This window comes from Genypterus blacodes, unplaced genomic scaffold (assembly GCF_046128005.1).
Source record: "Genypterus blacodes isolate CSIRO-AG114 ecotype Tasmania unplaced genomic scaffold, CSIRO-AGI_Gbla_v1 ptg000017l_1, whole genome shotgun sequence".
NCBI lineage: Eukaryota > Metazoa > Chordata > Actinopteri > Ophidiiformes > Ophidiidae > Genypterus > Genypterus blacodes.
The window spans coordinates 4,434,996-4,458,467 of record NW_027466831.1 but is presented as its reverse complement, the minus strand read 5'-3'; the positions used below and the strand labels follow the sequence as shown (position 1 = coordinate 4,458,467).

General features: G+C 42.1%; 2 protein-coding genes across 5 annotated transcripts in view; both read left to right on the top strand.

Moving 5' to 3' along the window:
• The first annotated feature begins 830 nt into the window (after nucleotides 1-830).
• slc38a3b (solute carrier family 38 member 3b) lies at nucleotides 831-18,712 on the top strand. 4 transcript variants are annotated; one of them, XM_076141260.1, is made up of 17 exons: nucleotides 832-1,102; nucleotides 7,206-7,385; nucleotides 7,766-7,786; nucleotides 7,929-8,007; nucleotides 8,123-8,238; nucleotides 9,377-9,450; nucleotides 9,796-9,888; nucleotides 10,289-10,370; nucleotides 12,954-13,036; nucleotides 13,508-13,566; nucleotides 13,853-14,026; nucleotides 14,147-14,226; nucleotides 14,324-14,424; nucleotides 14,894-15,018; nucleotides 15,114-15,258; nucleotides 16,003-16,106; nucleotides 16,319-18,712. In XM_076141260.1, exons 2-17 carry the CDS (start codon nucleotides 7,282-7,284, stop codon nucleotides 16,421-16,423), a joined length of 1,545 nt encoding a protein of 514 aa, XP_075997375.1. In that variant the 5' UTR covers nucleotides 832-1,102; nucleotides 7,206-7,281; the 3' UTR covers nucleotides 16,424-18,712. The 4 variants fall into 4 exon arrangements, with proteins under 4 accessions (XP_075997378.1, XP_075997375.1, XP_075997377.1 ...); XM_076141262.1 differs by lacking the exon at nucleotides 832-1,102 and adding an exon at nucleotides 1,389-1,537; XM_076141261.1 differs by lacking the exon at nucleotides 832-1,102 and adding an exon at nucleotides 2,710-2,953.
• Nucleotides 18,713-19,624: 912 nt separating this feature from the next.
• The window catches only part of gnai2b (guanine nucleotide binding protein (G protein), alpha inhibiting activity polypeptide 2b), a 30,875-nt gene continuing 27,027 nt past the window's right edge, over nucleotides 19,625-23,472 (top strand). The window contains exon 1 of the mRNA XM_076141265.1: nucleotides 19,625-20,400. Coding sequence (XP_075997380.1) covers nucleotides 20,283-20,400 — 118 coding nt within the window. The 5' untranslated portion in view covers nucleotides 19,625-20,282. The remainder of the gene's footprint in view (nucleotides 20,401-23,472) is intronic.

Below are 23,472 nucleotides of genomic sequence, written 5' to 3'. Positions count from 1 at the left end.
TTACTTACTGACACTACAAAGGTGTATGTGTACATTCAGTATGCAATACAAATATATACAGTGTCAGTATAAGTCTATATGTGTGTCAAACCTATCAAATGTACAGTACAATAGTTGCAGCTGTGGTTGCCGGAGTGTAATATTTTGGAGATTGTTTTTTTACATAGATAGGGAAAAACAATAGTGAAGTCATATGTAATACTGAGTATGCTGTGGAACTATGCAATTAAATTCCATGAGGGAATTTGTATATTGCACCAACATTTAGCGTCAAACATAATGGTGACCTCCTCACCTTTGTGCTGACAGTAAACATGTTATTGTTCTCTCATGTGAGAGCTTCTGGGTCAGATGGAGACACAGCAGGTAACGAACTCACTGCTACATTACCCTGCCAAAATACACAGGAATGGCTCTCATGGCACTTACTGTGGCGTGAGTGTGTGTGTGTGTGTGTGTGTGTGTGTGTGTGTGTGAGTGTGATTGTGAGTGAGCACATATTTCATAATCTGCTATCAATATTGGGTCAAATTGAAACATTTATTTACGTTAATATCCCAAACAAAGAAACCAAGTATCACCCAATTCGCACAAGATATCGATCGGTCTCGCTTTTCGATTACCTCTCCATTAGCGCCGTGCGTAAAATCCAATCAATTTGTGTTTAAGCGCAATCCCCTTGCTGCCGTGGCGACAGATGGGTAAATAACCAGCGTGGGCGTATCTTTATTATCAATTTCCTCTTTATTTGTCTCTGCTTAGCCGAGGAGGTGAAACCTACAAGGAGAGAGCAGCTATAGGGGGTTTGGAAAGGAGGCGGATCTAACGCGACCCCCACAGTGGAGCTGCACAGCCTTTCACAATGCTGACCGCTCCTGTGAGCACATTTGAGCTGTGTGCCTGGAGAGCGACGGTGAGAATGTGCGTGAATACCCGCGGATCTCCACACATTCTCCCTCACTGAGATACCGAAAGACAAAGAAAACTCGAAAGGGAATCTTGTCAGCCCCCCCCCCCCAAAAAAAACGACATTCTTGATCCTGCCAAGTTATTCCAATTGATCAGTGGAATTGACCCGAAAGCTTCGTGACAAGAACCTTTGGTAAGACCAAACAATCGGATTTTGAGTGGGTATTTTCGTTTGTATTGCTTTGATTGTGACTTGTATTTACTGACGAAGTTTTCCTGTAAAGCTTGGACTTGGTTGACCAACGTGCATTTTACACAAGTTTAGATGGCCTAAGTATATTAGAGGATAACCCGATGTTATGAATACATTGTATCCCCTTTAATGGCACTATTGGGACATATGGCTTTGTGCCCTTTAGGGGGGGGGGGGGGGGGGGGGGGTTGGTCTATACAGCAAGAGCAGCGTGTTTGGTTTCCCTGCGGTGAGCGCCAAGTCCAGATGTCACCACCATGTGCCTCCCGAGGAGTCACTGACAGATTTCTCTTCCCCGACTCATTTTGGATAAAATCCAGGGCTCGAATACACTAAACATCAGCGTGGTTGTGTGCTGAAGTCTCACATCAACAGGTAAAACCAACAACTGGACTGAAACTGACCACAAGCCTATTCAATTTAGATGAGTCTGGACCCAACATCCTATAGGTGGCGAAGAGGCTTTTGTTCGATGTTATGTTCTGCGTTTCCTACATTCAGCGGCTGAAGCTGCGGTGTATTTGTCTCAAAAAACAACGCAACAATGTCGGTTTGATCACGCAAACATAGCTCCACAACTGTTTATGATGTTTTTAGCAAACCCGATGCCATATTTATACATTCGCGCAATTGAGTATTCATTTTAGGCTGCCCAGTTTACTCAGTCCACACCTTAATACTCTTATCCAAGCCACATGGCACGGAGTAAAACGGAACGCCCGGCAGTTTCCTTCTTCCCCCCTACAATAAAAACCACAGCGTCTTTGGAACTTATATCAAAGTAGCGAACCCCTTGACGTTACCAAGCCGGATTAACGCATTCTACACCCACATATGCGTGCGTAATTTTCACGCCAGTAGCCATTTAAAGCCCTTTTGCGTATTTGTTGAACGCTAAATATACTCCTGTGGAGGAAGAGCGCCCTGCGTGGGAGCTCAGCTACTGCACTCGACTCAAACTTACCATTGCTGTGTGATTTTGCATTATTATGGAGCTGACACAATGTCTTTGGGTAGAGAAAAAAGTTTGATCAGCTGTTTAAATGTCTACAGTAAATCCACTCTTTCACATGAACACACACTCCATAGTAAAGATGATGGCAGACAGAATCACACATCTCCTGAAATGTAATTGTCTCAGATGACAGGACAGTTGTGTTTAAAATGCAACTCTTCATGTTTCAGAGTGTTAGAGCTCATGCTGGTTAGGGTGGTCCTCTCCAGGGAAATTAGAGAGGTCTTCTCCATGTGTAACATTATCCCTGCTGAGACTAAGGCGTGCAAGCGGAAGGAAGCCTGCTTGAATGCTGTGCTGTCTCGGGAAAACAGTGGGTTGTTGGAAAAGGGAAAGCTTCTCTTCTGTCTCTCTTCGGCAGCTGTTAAGGTGGCAGGTAACAATGCACATAACTCACTCAACGTTTTTAAGTTTTGTATGGTTTGAAGGTTTTGAAATTGCTTTTTCAAACATAGAAGCGTTTCATGGATGCAGGCGGTATGGGACCACGTGACTGCGCAGAAAATGTAGTCATTTTTGTGTAATCAGGCCAGTGTGGGTGAGGGGGCTCTGTTTTTGACTTTGGCCCCTTTATAAACACTAACACCGTATATGGCTGAGCTTGCTGGGTTCATGAGTGGGATTGAGCAGATAAGCACGGTTGTGGTCGGTGACCCCAGCGTTTGCAGCGATCAAAGAGCTTGACCATGGCCTGGACAGGTGTCTGCTGTGTGGAGGCCTGTCTTTTATCCATATGGGACCCAGCCAGCTGTGCTCCTCTGTCACACTGCAAACCTGTGAGTATCTGTGTTTGAGACAGCCTGGTGTTAAGTGTCAGTCACTCCAGTGTTTATTATTATCTTTGTCATGGGGCTCATAATCTGCTTGGTTGACCCCTCCATTATCGTGTGCTGTAGTTTATTTATATTTGAAGTCATCAGAAAGTAATGTTCCTTTGTACTTTGTGTTCAAATGTCGGCTCTGCATGCTCGTCAAATACTTAAATTGAACTCATTCTAACATTTTCAAATGTTAATAATCACATCACTAATCTAATAATCATGTTCCAACTACTACATTTAAACTTCTATCTTGTAACTCCTAGTGATCAACTGGTGGTGCTGGTGGTTGACAGTGACTCATGTGATTTGTTTCTTATGTAAACACTTTGTGTGCTGCACATGTAGGTACACGGACACCTGAAGTACAGGGACAGTGTGTATGCAGGTGTAGAGTACGTCCGTGCTTAGTGTTCTATACCCGATGGTGTGAACTCTGCTTATGTCCAGGCTGTTGTTAGTTGCGGTGTTGAATAGGACTCCATTATGTTAAAAGGTGTTTCATGGGATTTGTGTTCTTCATTTCCCATATGAAAAGGACTGAAGCAATAGCGGTGGAGTGGCTATACTCGCAATATGCAGCTCCACTTACACGTGGCGCTGCATATTGCGAGTATAAGTAAGAGCAGTAAGAGCCTGTAGGAAGAGCCCGTTTCCATAACAGCAGCTAATGGGGTTGGATAGAAAAAATCGTGATAGTTCTAATCCCATTTGAGCAAAAGATGCTATGGAGTGGTTTCAGTGAGGTGGTGTTCTCCTAATTGCCAACACTGCTTTCTCTTAGATGATTCATGTATTGATGTAAGCATGAGTGTGTGTGTGTATGAACATGGCCAGCAAGAATGAGGTGACAGAAGAGATCCTGCATATAATTACATGTTTTAAACATTCAATTAAAGATCAAGTAGGTTGAGTTAATGATTGTCTGGATTGACATTTTGCTGGTTTGAATGTTATTGATTTTTTGAATATTGATTTTGTATTGTTTATCTCTTGTCTCACTTGTGCATTTAATCTTCGAATAGCACCCACATATGTATCTTTATTCCGTATATTTCATTACATTTTATATATATAGAGAGTTGGAGTATTGTCATTTGAAGGTGAAGGAAGCACAAAACTAGTCGAGTCAGCCCTAGGGGCCCTACAGAGTGAACAAATACCAACTATTGCTTCCAGAGTTATGACTCTCCTTGTTACTGACAAACTCACAGATGCAGCACATTTGCTTATTTCTATGACTAAATGTAAAGTTAGAAGAGGAATGTCATTCGTGATACATTTACCACCACACTGTCCATAATTGACCGAGCGGAGAATGTCTGATTCAGGTGCATGCAGAAATTGAAGGAAATGAGTGTGATCCTCTGTCCCCAGCAGGCACGCAGCCGAGGAACGAGCTGGTGCTGCCAGGCGCTCATCACTAAACCTCGTGCTTGTGTTTGACGCACAACCACATGGCCATCTCCTCATCTTCGTGCGCTCACTCCAACTCTGCCTCCCAAACTTGCCTCATGCTGATCCTGTTTGATATCAGACTGACAGATGATAGATGAAAATGTTTAAAATGCTTTACAAATTTAAGAAATGTACAATACTTTACAAATGGCCATTAGTTTGCACTGAACATATGGAAAATGTCGTCATCCAGCTTTGCAGTTCTGGCTTCCCGACACCTGTTCAAACATTTCACATGCCATGTGCAGTAACTCCGAATGGGATCTTTAACTCTCATATGCCTTCATGCCAAATTTGTTACATAAGAGAACACGTCATGAACTGAAATGTAAGGTGACCCTCGTGGTGTTCAGTAGAAGATAATCCGCTCTTAGTCGATTATGTCATATCGACTGATTTGTAAGTATGATCATTGAATGTTAGTCAGTGTTACTAACAATATAATATTTGTCTCTTATTAGCCTGTGTTTCATACACCTCTCATTCAATATACACAACTGCCACAGATCAATATTAAATATAAAAGACGTTTTGTGGATTTGACAATTTGGTGAAATACCTCAAAGTCATAGAAAGATTGATAACTCTGTGTGTTGTATAGCCTGTCAGCAGAGGCCGTAGCACCACTTCGGCTCTAATAACTGTTCAATGGCAGAATCTTATAGCTTTTAACACCCAGGATGCTTTTAAAAGTAGAGAATCCATTGGGAATAGACATGCATATATATACGTTATATGATATTATTAGTAAAGTGTGATTGTTTTCATCGAACAGAAATTTTAACCTGTTTTGAAGATGAAGTCTGCATGATACCTTCTGATGTCATGGTAGAAGTATTTGAATTAATTTTCCCCTTTGCAAATGTCAAGTTCACCTTTGAAATATGTCATGGGCAATTACTTTTAAGTTAGCACACATTCACCACTATTGACACGAAGTAAGCATTTGTCCTGAACTCCAGTTTGTGATTTAACTTAGCGTCTCCACAGAAAACCAATCTGTTTTTGGGGTGAGACAGAACTATATTTGTTGGATCTTATGACGATGATCTTCAGACAATTGGCGCTAGAAAATTATGTCATGCCAGACCCCAATTTCAACTTATAGCTTCAGGTTACAAAAGCACAACAATGGCTTACGATGATCGTACAGGTGGAAAAACACGAGACTCCAAAATGAACCTTCTGTTTACTGTAAACGAGTTGCCCCCAGAGGGCTCTTATTTATCCTCTGTTTTCAGGTTGTTCATATAAAAACAATGATTTGACACATTGATGGTCCTTCAGCAGTTCAGAGGAATCATATTTGACATTATTTATATTATCTTATTCTACTTTGCTGTTAGATGGAGGCATTAAGAAATCAAAATCATAAGACCGATCTCTAGAGAATACCTCAGGTTTCATTTGTAGTTGCAGCGGCAGGATGTCCAGTATAAAGAAACAGGCTCTACAGTAAAAAGAGCAGCCAAAGTGATCTTCTGAGAGAGGACACTGTGAGCACAATTGAGCTGCTGTAGAGTGTTTTCACCCTGGATGCAGCTAACAACACACACCATTGTCACTAAGAGTTGTGCACTGTGAAATGTAGACAGAATTCATCTTTGTCGCTGGCGTAATGCGATGCTGTGGTCAGGTTCTTAATCGGGCCGGGTACTGGTACTGGTACTGTTACTGATCATTTAGATACTGCATCAATACAAGTACCTCAGTTGATATTGATGAGCATAATACTAATTTCAAGACCATTTCGAATTAATTTTACCGCATTTAAAAAGGGAAACTTTGGCTTTTTAAAATTAAATGTTTGGGGAAAAAAGGAAAGCTATGTTAGACACTGACTTTGTACAGACTTTTAGGTTGACTGGCAAGATTAGGTACTGAATTGTTTTTTCAGTACTAAATCTTATTGACACATTTCAGTTGATATCACACAGGATATGATACCATAAATCCCAATTCCCAGCCCTGGTTTTGTCCGTTATTTATTGTTTGACACGTATCATTAAGGGAAAGTGTTGTTGAGGTGTATAATTATAGTGTTACACTAATAGCTGTTTTGAAATCTACCTTCTCCTTAATTTTAGGGGTCCTTGTTATGAGGGATTTGGATTTCCGTTTGATCTTATTGTGCTCATGTTTGCCTTATAGACACGTAATGATGTGGGATCTGAGCAGCAGCTTTGCCATTCTGTAGCCTTACGACATCAACTACGCAAAACACACAAGAGCAAACAAATGCCATGATGTGCCTCGAAACCTCAAATAGACCTTGACCTTTGACCGTACGGTCTGAACCTGTTTGCTTTGCTCAGTGCTGAATTTCTGGAAAGCAGGAGGACGCTGGCACACCACACAGCAGATTATCTCAACCTGTGGTAACTTTCGGCTCTGTGTTCCCGTGGATGCACTGAACATACGATGAGTGAATGAACTGAATGAGTCAGTTAAGGAGGTCAGATGTTGGGTGTTGGAGGTACAGCACCAACACAACTGAGTCACAACTGAGTCACAACTGCTGTACAGTAGCTGAAATGACTGACTTCACAATGCCTTTCATTGACTGCAGGATTTACAGATATATGCTGTACCTTCCTCTTAGGCAATATCTATGCCTTCACGTGGGCTTTCAGATAATAACGCCCTCTGCGATGGCATGTGCTGTTGCTTCATGGTAAACGTATCATAACTAGACAAACCTGTATCAACAAGTCTTTGTTTTAGTAACATGCCCTCGCTCCCTCTGCTCTAGGTGTCCCACTGAGTGACTGGAAAGGATCACATTTACTGAAAGTGCACAAGCCAAAACTTTATCTGCTGCAACTTGGATGATGGAGCCTTCTCAGTCAGAGATGAATATCTTATCCAATGGGAAAGGTCATGACCCAGGAGATGCCACCGCTGTGCCAATGAAGTCCATGCTGGAGGAGGAGTGAGTATTCTCCCTCGCACTTCTGCACTGGGATTATAACACAGCATGTGTTCAGCATGGTTTACATTGGGTTCTACTGTCCTTCCATACTGGTTGTGTGAACCACATCCGTTAACTTTCAAGTCAATTAATAATTATTTACACATACGTATATCAGTGTGAACATAAAACATAAACCACGTTTTGGAACATGTTGGATTGTTTGGTTTAGCTCATCCATAATGTTATGACTGCATACAAGTTTCGCTAATGACCGAAGCAATGGATGTGGTGACATACGGTACAGTATAACTTATTTCCTGCATGCTGTTTGCTCTTTTAACTGCATGTTTACCTTGTTTTTGCTTGCCTCCACGGGTGGATCCTTTCTTGCTATGCAGAAATGGCACTCAAAGAGTGAGGTATGTGTGTAGAGCTCTGTAGGAATGGGCATTTCAGATGCACCTTTGGCATTTAGTTTATTTGTATTTGAACTCTTTCGTCAACCCGACACGTCTGGAGTTTTAAATTGTTGATTTGATTTGCTGCATCTGTGTCCTCTAGATTTGATGATCCTGATGGAGCACCAGAGAATGAGGAATTTCTGCCTCAGGATGGAAAGAACACAAGTCACTTCAAAGATGTAAGTGTAATGAAACCCAACATTTATATCTCAAATCAGTACAACAGTACAAAACAGTAACAGTTTCACAATTTTTTAGTGAGAATCAAGTTTTTCTTTTTGCGTTTTCCCTCAGTTTGAAGGAAAGACCTCCTTCGGTATGTCTGTGTTCAACCTGGGTAACGCTATTATGGGCAGTGGAATTCTTGGATTGGCCTATGCTATGGCCAACACGGGCATACTCCTGTTTTTGTAAGTAAAACAAATATGCAAAACATACACGCACATGCTTGTCAGTGTACAACTTGGCTAAGAGAATGCTGTGATACGCTGTAGTCAGATTCACTTGTCACAGCTGTGGTACTCATCTGGCAAAATATGTGACATTGTTGGATGCACGTTGTGGCATGTTAAAGGACCATGGATTTATTTAGAGTCCGTAATGACATAACATACCTTTGCCCCTATGATATATACAGCACACCGGGGTTCATATCCTCTTCCTCAGGCTCATCTCCCATCTCGGTTACCACATACAGACCCCAGAAAGGCCAAAGCCCAGAATAACCCTACCTCCAGCTCACCATGGAGACACATGAATTGCATATTCAATTCCCTTTGGTGTTTCACCATGACCCTGGGAGTCTCTGTGATCTCGTCTGGGTCTACGTCACTCCAGAGTGGATGCTTGGTTGAATAAGACCTTTGAATGTGGCCATGCAGTGTGCATAATGAATTGCAGAGTGTGTTTAATAGCCTCCATGGTAAATACAACCTGAGATCCACCAATGAGATACAAATAAACATTCTCACTCCTAGTCAGCATATGTGTGGCAAGATACAAGATTAGCACACCAATGCGAATCCCAGTGCCGTGCTGAATATCTCACCAGGGAGTCACGACCCAGAAGGAGGTGTTGGCTCTATTTAGACAGGACATTTTGCTCCTGGTGATCATTCCAAGAAGAGACACAAAGCACACCTGTGTAAGGTGTGGCTCCTTTTAGGATGAGGTAGGCGATGGTTTACATTGCCCTAGAAACGCTGCTAAATGGGTGCTCAGTCGAATGTCAGGGCTCGGCCTCCCACTCTCTCCCTCAGGACGCGAGCCAGATGTTGCGGTCCCTACCTCGGTTGTAAACAAAGCGCTATGGTCTATCTAGCTGGGTGGAGGGTCTGGGAAAGGTGATGGAGTTGGCATGGACCTCTGACCGGTTAAGAATGCTGAGCATGGAGCACCTCGTGGAGCCAAGGGGTTGTGGGAAATAACCTTTTTCATCATGTGTAGGACTGCTGACCTTTCAAATTGGGGAAATGTTTGTGGTATCATAAAAGGGCTTTTTTGTTTCTTGTTGGTGGATGATTTTCTCCCTCTGTGTTTTGTTTGCAGGTTTCTTCTGACTGCAGTGGCAACGCTGTCATCTTACTCCATTCACCTGCTGCTCAAATCCTCTGGCATTGTGGGTAAGAAAGTCCATGTCTCAACCTTTATGGAAGTTAGTAAGTAACGTATAATAATAATACAGAAAACATGCTGAGCTGAAAAGTTAAGCAGTGAAATGGCGAAAACAGATTTAGGATAGAGAGCAAAAAACACAAACAATTCAAAACGTAAAGACGTTTATCTGTTGTTGTTTGTGGCTCAGTTAGCAAAGTAGAAACCACATCAACAATTCTTCATTGCTGCCTTGGAGGAAGCGATGACAAATGTTCCTCCATCCATCAAACCTGAACAGTTTTTAATGTGAAGCCTACGAGGCACAAACACAAGTGATTGGATGATGACATTGGTTTGTAATCTACTTCTAGGAATCCGGGCGTATGAGCAGCTGGGGTACAGGGCCTTTGGCACTCCAGGAAAAATGGCTGCTGGTATCGCAATCACCCTGCAGAATATTGGAGGTGAGGAGCAACTGTGACTCTGTAATGAATGTGTTTGCAATAAAAAGAGATGTGGTATACGGCTACTCCCTGAGGCAGAAAACACAAATTATTCAACGTTGTGTGTCTTTGAGTTTATATCTCACTAAACACACACACTCACATGCACACGTTTCACAGTAGGCTGTAACTTTGTATGTTACGATCTACAACTAGCTCCTGTTGGCAAACAGCTGGGGTCTCAGTTGTATTTGTGTTAGCAAGAGCTCTGCCCACTCACTGAACAGCGCAAGGGTGATTGGCTGTGTTTTGCAGAAAGTTTGAGGAAAATACTTGATTCCACTGTCATGAAATTAGCAAATGAATCTGAGTCGAATTGTATTATTTTGACAGATTTTCCTCTGTATCTTTCTGATTTCAGCCATGTCCAGCTATCTGTACATTGTCAAATCTGAGTTGCCGCTGGTCATCCAAACTTTCCTGAAGGCAGATCCCACCTCAGAGTGAGTATTGTTTGTGTGTGCTTCTCGATATCAGCACCCTGGGCATCTACTGAAAAACATGTGACTCCCGTCTGCTGTTGGCCATGAGCTCAGCGGGTGCTGGATGCAGGGTCAATGGGTCTGGCAGACTGTGCAGACTCTGAATATTCACTTTGCACCATTCATTGATTCACTACGGGGGGGGTGTGATGAGGTTGGCAGCTTGTAATTGGCTGAGCAACAAGGGGCCATATTCTGGTATCCTTCAGTTATGTATACACACAACTGCAGCGCACACTGTTGTCACCTTGTTCACGTCAGAGTTGTTCCATGACAGGCGCGCGCCTGCATAAGGCTGCAGAGGACTCAAGTGGATTCCAGCCTGTTCAGATCTAAAAACAAACCTCACAGACCACAGCAGTACTATTTCCTACTAAAGTCTATCAGACCAGAAAGATTTAGGAGGCACCTCTCCTCTTACTTGAGCCTATCAGAGATCTCAGCAGCCCCTCACAGACTTGCATCTGGCTGATATGGAGGAGCTAAATACCTGTTATTCCAGACAGTCAACTGTGAGAAAACCGATTTGCATAACTTCTACGATAAATCCACAGGTAGAGTTGGAGCTCCTGTCATTTTTCTTCTTATTGTTTCTAAACAGATAGACACTCATACACACACACAGACACACAAATGACAGCACCAGGTGGGGTGACATGGGTGCCAAATTTCAAGCCCACCATGCATGAAGGTGAGTGAGGTGAGGGTCGGCCTACAACAACCAAATCACTCACTGCATCCACTGGATTTGTCTCTTGCATTTTAAATCCATGGCGTCATGAGAACAGAGAGGCATGTGTGTGCGCTGGTGGGCCTTTATTTATAACCACTGGCTCTGTAAATAGACACCAGCGATGTGTGACTGATGGACAGACGAGGAGCTTTCACTCAACGTCGCTCAGTAAAAGGGAAAGTCATTTCTATTGGCCATGTGCATATGTAGGATGTTTCTCATAACAAGAGCTACCAAAACACTGCCTGACCAACAAGTCACAGAAAAACTTCATGTTTGTGTGTCTGCTGCACTGAAGTTAATAGTGTGAGTGCAAAAACTGTGTGAGTAATTTGGGACTTTCCCATACAACAGACATAACATTTCTAGTCAGATAAGATATTTGGATTGAACTCAGACGCCTCTGGTCTCGCACACACATGTATAATCTGGGCATCTGTACTGACCCACTGACCAAAGATCCAAGATCCATGACCTTGATCTTGCATGACTGCCTATGCTTTCAAGGGATTGGTCTTTCTCCTCCACTCACAACCGCACACACACATTCAGTGTCGGGCCGACAGACAGCTGATCCTACTGGCTGTGTCTCATTGAGCGTTAACAATAACAGCAGCTTAAAAGAGGCCGTAGGCCACAAAGTCCTTCCTGCAGACCGGATTTTGGAGTCGCTGGACATCAAAGCCCCTCTCTTGTTGTGAGCCAGTCAAACAGTAATCGCGTAATGGGTTTACATTCACGTCTATTAGCTTTCTGTTATTGTTGCTGTTAGTGACACTTCCCTGTAATTATCTCCCAGATTATTTGCTTGCTTGCTTTGAGAGTGAGTCACAGGGAAGCCACCTTTTCTATTCCATCAAGTCAACTGACGGTTATCCAACTCAAGAGCAAAACCAGTCATCACACACCAGCCTGTCTAGACTGGGGAATATATTCGATATTTTTCTCTAAATCTTAAGACTGAGGCAGAAACAAGACCATGACCATGAAGCCAGACAGACAGACAGACATCGACCTGCACACATGTCTTTCGGGCTATTTATGTGTTATATGAGGAGTGCATTCAGGCAGACACTGGACACTTGATGTATGGCTCCCATATATAGCAGATGCAGATGATACCGACAAGTATGCATGTGGTGGGAATCGTAAACTGGGATTTGATTGGAGATGTCACTCATGCTGGTTCATCCCCACATGTTCTGTAGCCTTGACCCTGACCTTCCAAAGTTGTGTCCTGAGGAGCGGAATGTATTTTTAGGTGGCTGCGGGGTGTGGCATTGACCGAATAGAGGTTTGTCTGTTAATATATGATGTTATTTTGGGGGGGATGGACTGGTAACAGTGAGTCACAGCTCTGAAAAACACAAAACCATGTGTCGAAGCAGCGCGGCTTTAATATTTACTGACTTTACTCACTGCTCTGTTCTTTAGGCTTCTCTTTGCCTTCCTTTTCTATGACTAGCCTATGCCACATTAATCATAAGACTTACGTAACAGAGTCTCCCTCAGGTCTACTCCGGAGAAACATAAGCAGACAGGGTTCTATTTTCCGCGAGGCTGTTCTCGGCACAGTTCTGTTAGTTTGGTAGAATAAACCACATGGACTTCTTGGAACACAAATGTTTCCACCCTGACTCCACTCAGGCAAGCACTCTCCAACCATTATCTTGGAAAATTCTACACCTAAATATCTAAAATTGTAATGTAATTTCCCTTGATGTGAACACTCCTCTCTTTATATTTCTGTCTGTGTGAGAAACGCTGAGCTCACCAAAGTAAACTGATTTTTTTTCTTCTTCTCTGAACAGTGTGTGGTACGTGAATGGAAACTACCTGGTCATCATGGTCTCTGCCAGCATCATCCTGCCTCTGGCTTTGATGAAGCAGCTTGGTGAGAAATACTGATGAACTGTGTTACCGTCTGTATCCATCTACCCAAACTGATTGTTTTTCCACCCAGAATAACCTTAGTGTAATGTAATAGCAGCAATTGTGGCAAAAAAAACCTAATGATGATATCTCCACACTTCTCTGGCTCTGATGCAAACATGTTAGACTCTTTCACAAGCTTAAGAAGCCTAATACACCTGATCTACCTATCAATCTTTCCTTACCATTTGTACAATTGTGATCTAGTATGGAATGGGCTGTGTGGATCAGGCCTCTTCCATTGTGTAACAAGTAGGACCCTGTCTTCTTTGTACACTTGGAGCTTTTGACAAAGACGTCCTGTTAAAACCGATACCGTTACACTTGGTTTGAATTAAGGATTCTGGATATAAAATGTAGAAGAAACAGCATTTTTGTGCAGAACAAGAACTGTGGTATCAGCTCTCTCTCTCTCTCCCTCTCTCTCTTTCAGGTTACCTTGGCTACACCAGTGGGTTTTCTCTCAGCTGCATGGTGTTCTTTCTATCTGCTGTAAGTTGCCACAGTGGCTCTTCACGTTGAGCCTTGTTTGTGCTGGCATGCCACCTCTGCATGTGTCTTTACCGCTTCTTTACCTCATCGCTATTTCAAGTGGCATGTGGCTCGGTTTTGATAAGAGCTGCTTAGACACATCAAAAGAAGAAAATAAGACCCGACTACTCAACAGTCGTGTCGCCTTAATCTGCTGTGTAATGGAATTGTCATGCTCTTGTTTACCAGCTCTGACGTGTCTCCTCATCCACACATCTTCCCTCCTTCCTGTCACGTCTCTCTGCAGGTTATCTATAAAAAGTTCCAGATTCCGTGTCCATTTGAAGAATTCACAGCCAACAGCACCGCCGCCCACCTGAGCCTAAATGTCTCAAGTGATGGCCATGAGTACACCAACGATCTGGTTCACGAGGACGACGATAGCCACTGCGCCCCACGCATGTTCACCATGAACTCACAGGTAGATTCATGCAGCTGCAGGATGCCGTCTGCTTCTCAGTTCAGTTCAGAAATGCCTCAAACCTTTGGAAGTCTAAGTTGCTCTGTTCATGATAGAGGTTATGTGTTTGTTTCTCCACAGACAGCCTACACCATCCCTATCTTGGCCTTTGCCTTTGTATGCCACCCTGAGGTCTTGCCTATCTACACTGAGCTCGCCAAGTGAGTTAATCCCGTTGTCTGTCAGTATCCTGCTCTTCAATCAAACACCTCAGGGTAGATTGTGGCATTTAGCTAACCCTCAAGTATTTTCTTTCAGTCCCACTAAGAAGAGGATGCAGAGGGTGTCCAACATCTCCATCCTTGTCATGTACACCATGTACTTCCTGGCAGCTCTCTTTGGTTACCTAACTTTCTATGGTGAGAGCACTCACTTTACTGTTTCTCTTGGAGATGAATGAATGACTACACATGTTTACACCTTCACTAGTTAGATGCATTGATAACCACTTAATGTAAACAAAGGAATGGTGCATTGGCCTAGGGTTTAAAGAAAGGAAACATGCTTTGAAAAGGACTCTAGCATTAAAACAGAAAGAATTGGTTTGTAATTCTGACATCCAAGTGAAAATATTACATAATACACATTCTCAAAAATGCACCAGTGTATTTGTTAATCAATGCTTTTGATCAGGAATTGTATCAGTTTAGAGATGTGGCTCCCTCTTGTGGTATTGTTATGCTATAAAGCATTTTCCAGTGAGGTTACACAGAATTCAGGGAAAGGAAATGGAGTCCATGCTCCCCCCTCTGATGAACAGCTTTGTCCAGTGACAGAACTTGTTTACTCGGGAGGTTTTACATAAAATCACTGTTTACATTCCCTCAGGTAACGTGGAGCCTGAACTGCTGCACACCTACAGTCGGATCGATCCGTATGACACTTTGATCCTGTGTGTGCGAGTGGCTGTCCTCACCGCTGTCACGCTGACTGTTCCTATTGTGCTGTTCCCAGTACGTTTACTTCCTCTTTTCATGGATATATATTATACCATTATATCATTTCCTGGTGTGATCTTTCGCTCTAATGTTCCTTCCCCGTTCCTCAGGTGCGTAGAGCCATCTTGCAAATGATCTTCCCCACCAAGGCGTTCAACTGGTTGCGCCACACCGCCATCGCCATCGTCCTGCTCACCTTCATCAATATGCTGGTGATATTCGCTCCAAATATTCTGGGCATCTTTGGCATCATTGGTGAGTAGCACTAAATACATCCATGGCCATTCCTAGTTTGATATCACTGCATTTTGCCTTAGAAATGATCAAAACACACTTCACATTCTGCAGCAGGTTGTTTAATCATTGGCACATGATGTAAAATGTATAACCCTTTTCTCAAAACAAGCACATCAATCACCATAACAACTCCAAAGTGGTCGTTGATAAAATAACAAAATAAGGAAAGTAATCCTCGCGGTACACAGTGAAGAGTATTCAAGGTTCTTGCTCGTGTCAATATTTATGCATGATTCATAATTATGAGTTACTTATTCTGTCTCTGTGTACAGACAGTGCTGTTTAACATGGCAGTATCTGTGATGCAGCTTAAAAGCAAAACTGAAAACATGACCCGTGCCTGTTTACTCACGGACATGCTGATGGGCCGAGTCAATATTATTGTCACACTGTCCTCAGAATGGAGGTTGTGTTTCCAAGGTTAGAGGTGCAGGTTCAGAGTTAAAAGGTCATCAAGGTCATCTTCAAAGCAAGAGGTTCTTTTCAGTGTCAGAGTTTGGATAAACATGTGCCTGCATAAGTACATTCAGTACCTATACACAGTAAACACACTCTCCTTATTCTTTCCTCATAACGAGTTTCTAAAAAGAACTTGTTCGAAGGATTTTGAAGAACATTGCCCGCACCTATTTAACATGTTGTGTTCTGTTTTTGACCCCCAGATTTCTGTCCTTCAGCTTCCTCTCCTTTTTGTCTTCACAGGTGCCACATCCGCTCCCTGCCTCATCTTCATCTTCCCTGCTGTCTTCTATATTCGTATAGTGCCCAATGACAAAGAGCCCATGAACTCCCGTCCTAAAATCTTTGTGAGTGTTTATACCCGTCCTGTGCACTTTCATTTGACTTTAATTGTGATCAGTCAAGTAATTGATGAAATGTTGGTGTAGTAAACATCTTTATTTTCCAAAATGTGAAGTTTTCAGAAACTCTTCAGTGACGTTTTGATCAACAAGTTTTAGAATTTTTCCTGCTTTACACATTATCCTACATATGTTAACACTTAACCTCTCACTCTTAGGCTTCCTGTTTTGCTGCTTTGGGTATTATCTTCATGGTGATGAGTCTGAGCTTCATCATCATTGACTGGACCTCAGGCCGCAGCCAAGCTGGAGGAGGTCACTAGATCCTGCTCCTGGCAAAGACCTGTTCAATGTAAAGGTGCACTCTCACCTCTGTGGAACATAAGCACAAAGTCTTGGGTTGGGTAAATTTTTGGAATCAGGTTGATCGAACTGAATTAACAGATGACTTTGATGACTATAATTCAATTTAAATCAATGTAAAAGGCTTGTGCTTCATGAATAATCTGAACTAAACAGGGTTTTTTGTACCATTAGAGGTGGATAGTGCCAACACCAATTGAAATGAATCGGAGCCCTTTCCTGTTGCTTCCTCTTTATTTACACACAAACAGCTGCAGCTGGCACTGTACAGACCTGAAGGCCCAGAACAGGAAGGCACCACCTGATGAATGGCTGCATAACCCATAAGTTATTTTCACAGAGATATTGTTTCGCCTTGAGACACACAAGTACATGACAACTATGTCAGCCTGAACCAGCAGTGTTATTTATCCTGGGTTACCACCAGATATGTAATATGAATACAGTCTAAACTTTATTTCTATATTGAAACATCTTCAAACTTTCTTCAGTGACCCTGGTGCCTCTTAGAATATGGAGGAGCACGCAAACATACAGTAAAAACAGAGTTGTATATTTATTTAGCTATTTTATCTATTTTTTAATTTTACTACACAGAAATGGGCTTATTTAACTACTGCATATGGACAAGGTAATGATCATCCAAGTATATTATGTACGATTTAGTGTTTTAGCTGACCGTGTATACTATAGATGATAGAAACATTTAAACAGTGATGAAGGTGTTAAATCTTGATTTGAAAGATAATTTTAGGGTTTGGTAAAACACATATTTGCTTCCTTATTCAATATGGATAATGAAAACTTAATGTTTGCCCTAATCGTTCATCTGTGTAAGCAGCTTATGAACATCTTAATATCTTGTTTTTTTTCCCTTGAAATTCAAAGACAGGTAAAAGAAAACTGAAGAAAAAACATTTTAAGTGATAAATGTTTGCTTCACTGAATGAGTGTCAGATCCAGTTTATTCTATATGTTGAGCTTATTGTACGTTCTGTCTCAGCACTTAACTGAGGATAACATATACAGCATATGAAATATTCAAAGCTCCATGATTTTCATGGCGCCGCTATCACATCAAATAGAAATATTCTAGCTGAAATCTGTATTTTTGCTGTGATTGAGCCCAATTGAAACACATTTGGTCACCTTGTAAACGTTCCACAAGCATATACTGTAGTTTGGAGGTTTCATATTCGTAATAGTGGAGAACCAGTGGGCTTGCAAATTATGATGTTAATTTGTTGTTAATTTGATTGTAAGATAAATTATGGTTTTGTTGTATTGGTTTTTAGTATTTTGGATCTTGATTTCCTCGTGAAAAGTTTAGCCCTGCTGTTAATGTTTTTGAGATGATCTGCCTGTCGTTTCTGTCCAGTCCGTCCAGTAGTTGGTTACATGGGTGTAACTGTAATACTGTACTGTTGGTTTCTGATAGTGCAGTACCAAAGTCCTGTTTTGTGTTGTACCTAGTATTAGACAGCGGTTGTTAAACATGACATAATATTTCAAAAGTTATTGTTGTAATGTTCTGTCAGTGACAATGTGCTGTGTTCTTAATTTAGAAATGAAGACTGACGATATTTGAGACCTACAATAGAACAGACCCACCACATTTTGTAGAGAAGTGTAATAGATATCTGCTGCTTGTCTCCAAAGATGACTTTTATATTTTATCACACCTCTCAGACTGCACAAAATCCACTGTAAGCCATTACCTCTCTAATTATATTTATATATTATATGAGTAGTTTTAATTCATGATCACGCTATTTTTAAATTATGAGCAAAAGCCAGAGAAAGTATTTAGAGCATAACCTTTGTCCCTTGCTTTTCCAAATATATTAACAGTGATTGCAGTGTACATGAAGGTTGTGAAAAGTGCTATTTTTCACTTGAAGGGATCATGCCAAAATCACAACTTAACTACCTTCTGCTTTGAAAGGCCTCTAACCTTAACAAGGTAGTCCAGGTTTGCCAGAGTTATCACATCATATGCATTTTTTTCATGTACCTAAACACATATATGACCTGTTATATTAGAGCCAAAACTCGAAAAGATGTTTTAACCATGGAAATGACAGTAACAAGGTAAATAAATAACAACTTATATGAATTTTGGTAGATGTGGCTTTATATAAATAATGTATATACATGTAAACCTTTTATATTTGTGATGCATATTTAGCTTGTAAAGTGTAAATAGCAGGGACACTTTTAGTTTGGCAATAAAACAATTGTAGATGTTTTCATATTGTCTGTAGTCATCATTTTACACTTGAATCATACATATTTAAACAGCACACATTTTTAATTGAAGCACAATTCAATTCAGTGCAATTATTAATTCTTATTTGACTGTTTTCCGTCATGTACCATTTACAATTTCAATGAATGGAGCACACACACACACACACACACACACACACACACACACACACACACACACACACACACACACACACTCACACACTAATTAACACTTTTTAGTTGTTTATCAGATCTGTCAAGGCTAAACTGTGTTTACCAAAAAGCACCAGGCTCTCTTGCTGCTGCATTTGTTATGCCAACCTACATCATCTCATTTATCTTTGCTTTTGGTGGATACACAGAGTCAAGGACTTGCTATATTCCTCACATCTCAACAGGCAGTAATATGAAGTTGATAGTCACAACATGTAAACATGCCTCCTGGTCACTCAAACGGAAACGTGTAAACTATCAAATCATCCTGACCTCTTCAACTCATATTAACCTCAGAGTTTATAAATGTAGTTGCCTTGTGCTTTTTCAGTTTGACGAATTTGGGATCTTAAACTTTGGGATTTACAAAATTAATTTGTGGAGAACCTACCATGATTTTACATTACATATTGTAAATAAAATAGTAATAGTAATAGTAATTTAGTTGTAATGGATAAAATAAATAATACAGTAGAACTAAATAAACGCTAAATTAACCTCATTCCCATTGAATCACATCTGAGGGAACACACTTTTGAACAGATCTTATTCAGCCAAACCATCTACATCCACTTGGGGGCGCTGTCCGCTCAATCTCCAGGAGATCTAATTCGGTGCCAAGGTATTTCACCAACATGTGACATGACTCCTGAGTCATGTGTGTGTCGCTGCACAGATAAAAACCTCGCCTAGTGTGATGACAAGTCCACAGTTCACTCGGCGTGGACAAGCTCGCCCGTGACGCTGCGCCCGAGTGCTCCACGCAGAGGAATGAGCTTGGCACAGCGCCCACTGCAGTCCGCACACTTCCACGCGTAACAATCACGCCTAGCCGCCCCATCACCTCTAATTGGTTCCACCTGAACCACGGCGTCGCGCTCGGCTTGGTAGTTAATTGGGACTCTACCGCGACAAGTCCGGTCCCGGTGCGACCGTACAACTATTCCCGACCCCCCAGCTGGAGCCACAGAGAGCTGCGGGAACCGGAGCAGAGGACGAGCTGATCGTGGAGGAGGAGAAGGGAGGAGAGGAGAGGAGAGGAGAGGGGAGGGGGGCATCGGAGTGTGTGCATGTGTGTGTGTGGATGGACGCGGGATACACAGCTGTGATCTGTTTGGAGAGATGGACCGCAACAAACAAGTGTGTGTGAGCGCAGCCTGAGCTCAGACACGCACACACGCACACACACACACACACACTGAATCATCTGGATCCGGCGACGATATTTCATCAGGAAAAACAGCAACATTGACTGTTACATTCGTGGGTAAAAAAACCCTGAGTCTTTTCCTTCGTTGCGTGTGTGTGTGTTAACCACCAGCACTGAAGCGTTGCGTGCGCCCTGCGTTGGGAGCCATGGGGTGTACGGTGAGCGCGGAGGATAAAGCGGCGGCGGAGAGGTCAAAGATGATTGACAAAAACCTCCGAGAGGACGGAGAGAAGGCGGCCAGAGAGGTGAAGCTGCTTCTATTGGGTAGGTCATGAAACACACGCTGCTGCTGCTGCTGCTGCTGAGTGTTACACAGTTTGCATGGTGCGAGGGAAAATGACAATGATTCATTTTAAAATTGTTAAAAATAGATTAGATCTTCAGTATTTTATTTTGAAATTCTGTAACCCTGTAAATCCTGCTGCTCTGATCAGGATCAGTTTAACATCCTGAGGTGTAAAGTTTGGATTTAATCAACATGGAAATATGACACAAACTACCACAAAGAGCAGAGCCACCAACCAGAGCAGTAAAGCCTCAGTAGCTGTAGGCTTGTTGTCATACAGGCCTACATCATACAAACTATACCCCCCCCCCCCCCCCACACACACACACACGCACCCCCAATCATAACACACAGCCTGGCAACTGTGTTATAAATCAGCAGACATTTGGAGATAAGTGAGATGTGATCATGTCAACATGCTGCACAGATTGTCAGTTTTCTGTTTTTGGCCTGTTGCCAGGGAGCTTAATCTAACAAATAAAAGCTCCTGGACTCCGACTACAGGCAACACTTTGATAACCAAGCAAACAGCGTCTGCCTGTCTGATGGAAACAACCCAAACAACAACTTTTATTAAATAGATCTCTCAGTCACAAATGAGTAAAAATGGAAAAACACCTCTCACACACGCGCACACACACTACCCGTTTTTCACTTCCCCTCTTCCCCATTGCTGATGCCTTCGCCAACATCTTGCCTTGACTTAAATGTGCATATTACATAGAGACTGAAATAAAGGAAGTGTGGGTGTGTGTTAGTGTGTGTGTGTGTGGGTGGACTGGTGTCACATTGCTGTGGCAGGCTATTAGTAGTGGAGAGGATCCAGCTAAGTAGCTCTACAGGCACAGTGTGATCCAGCTGCAGGTGGCACATTTTTAAGACGGAGGTGATTTCTGCTCCACTCGGACACCAAAGACGTGATTGATTCTGTCATTTATTGTTTCAAGTTTTACATTTTAAAGTAGATATTTTGTGAGGATGAATCTTCTGCAGTGCCGATGATTCCTTATACGGCAAAATTGTTGTCGTAAGGGATCGGTATGACACGTTATACTGTATTTATTGTATGTTTCAGGCCATCATCTCCTGTCTTGATTTGACTGATAGCAGAAACAAGTCATTTCTAGCATCTTGGGTTTGATGGTTGCTCATTTTTTCCCCCCTTCGCCTTTTATTCACGCCATTGATCAAGGAACAACGTTTCACCCCATTTTTTTTCTCAAATGTTCCTGCTCTACGGTAATTTGTGTGATTACACCCTCACACACTCTTTGAGAGGGCTGTGCGTCTTGGAGACACTCTGCTGCGTTGAAGGCGGTTGAGCTGTGGTTAAACGCTGTAAGGTGACAGTTGAGCGACGGCACAGTGTGAAAGCACAACAAAGGCAGCTGCAATTTATGCAGCGATACGTCATCGTCGCAGACTGTAGACGAGGGAAAACGATAGCCGAGCAGAGTTTGACTGCTCCTAAGAGTGTTTCCAGATTACGACATGGTGTTCTGTGGTCTGATCAAATCAAACATTTTCTTTCGTGATGGATTCTTGGGGATAAATGCACTCAAGCCTCTAGCATATTCAAGAGATCAATCGGATGCCAGACACGTCATGAGTTACTAATTTCTTTGACTTTTTACATTGTCTGTTGATAATATTGAGAGCAGAATACTGAACATCATACTATCTTACATACATGATGATGTAACAACAGTTTGGATCAGCTAAATGTCTAAAATGGGAGTGTGAGTGAGTTGATTTCCTCAGCACACCAGCTTGGAACCTAAATGGCAAAATTAATAATGTGATCTGTCACTTTGGATAAGGTCACTAATCTGATTAAACTTGGTCATCTTGGTTACAGGATGGAGTCCTGCACATTCAGCCCTGGCACTCTAACTGCTCAGTAGGATGCAACAATGACTAACGGCACATAATTACTATTTTGATGGTTAAAAAACAAATGAGATCAATATTTTATACTCACCAAAGCATAATCTTGTACCATAGTTCTGCACGATGCTGCCATCTACTGGATCATTTGATCTGTAAGCGAATCGTAATGCTCACACATTAGAAAGTACAAAACACTGACGTTTACATAACGTTTATCCAAAAGAATGGTGACCAAATATTTTGCCATAGAAAATGCATTCAATATAGATTAGATTTTCACGTTATTTTATGTGCTTACTTGGATGAATTCATTCAATACAAATTCGTGCTAGCTAGGAACCTAGCAAGCGAGTCCCAGTTGTGTTGTCTATGTGATGTGCAACAAATGATGCAAACGTTGCTGCTGCCTGATATACATACATCATATCTATTAGCACAATCTATCTTGTTTGTGTATGAAGTTATAATAGTTTTTCCTGGCAAATTGAAGGTGAGTCACTTGAAGTATGCGGCTGAGGCATGAAGGGTTGGTCCGACTGTTTCTTGCTTTCACGGCATTTGGCCCAAGTCTGCCTTCGTTGGCGTCACGGGATTTCAGGGGAAACGAACGGCCTCTTCCCCTTTTTGTTTGTGCCCGAGTGAGAACATTGTGTGTTTGCCGACGGCGCCGTTCAGAACACAGCGAGACGCGTTAAAACTTCCTGTGTCCATATCTGAGGCTCTAAATATATTTCCAGCATTTCCGTCGGTTCAAGCCTTTTTCTCTCCCCTCTTAACTCGGCGCGGCACGTGCATTCAATATTTCGCCACTGGGGTCAAAGGTGTCAGTGTTGTGAGGAAACCTTGATTGCGCCACGTTGAGCCAAACTCATGAGCTCACTCCACGTTCTTATCAGAGCTGCAGCCAGGAACGAGTCGTTAGTGCAATGTTTGAACGATCAATATTTTCCATTTGCTTGCTTTTAATCATTTGTTGTGTATTAAAACCTGCAGGTGTATTGGATTGTTAAAATGGGTATTGGAGATTTTGGGCTCAGTGAAATCCCATCGCTTATGTGTTGGTAAACCTTATGGAGTGCATTTGTTAGTGTCTTTGTTGAAGAAAACATCATTTACAAGATTCCCAGATGCACTTGTGGGTTTTGATTTTGCCCGACGCC

Excerpts from the sequence above, each read along its gene's own strand:
- slc38a3b (XM_076141260.1), top strand. The coding sequence starts at position 7,282 with ATGATGGAGCCTTCTCAGTCAGAGATGAATATCTTATCCAATGGGAAA. Across the intron at positions 7,386-7,765 it reads AAGTCCATGCTGGAGGAGGA|AAATGGCACTCAAAGAGTGA; the intron begins GTGAGTATTCTC and ends CTTGCTATGCAG. Across the intron at positions 8,008-8,122 it reads ACACAAGTCACTTCAAAGAT|TTTGAAGGAAAGACCTCCTT; the intron begins GTAAGTGTAATG and ends GTTTTCCCTCAG.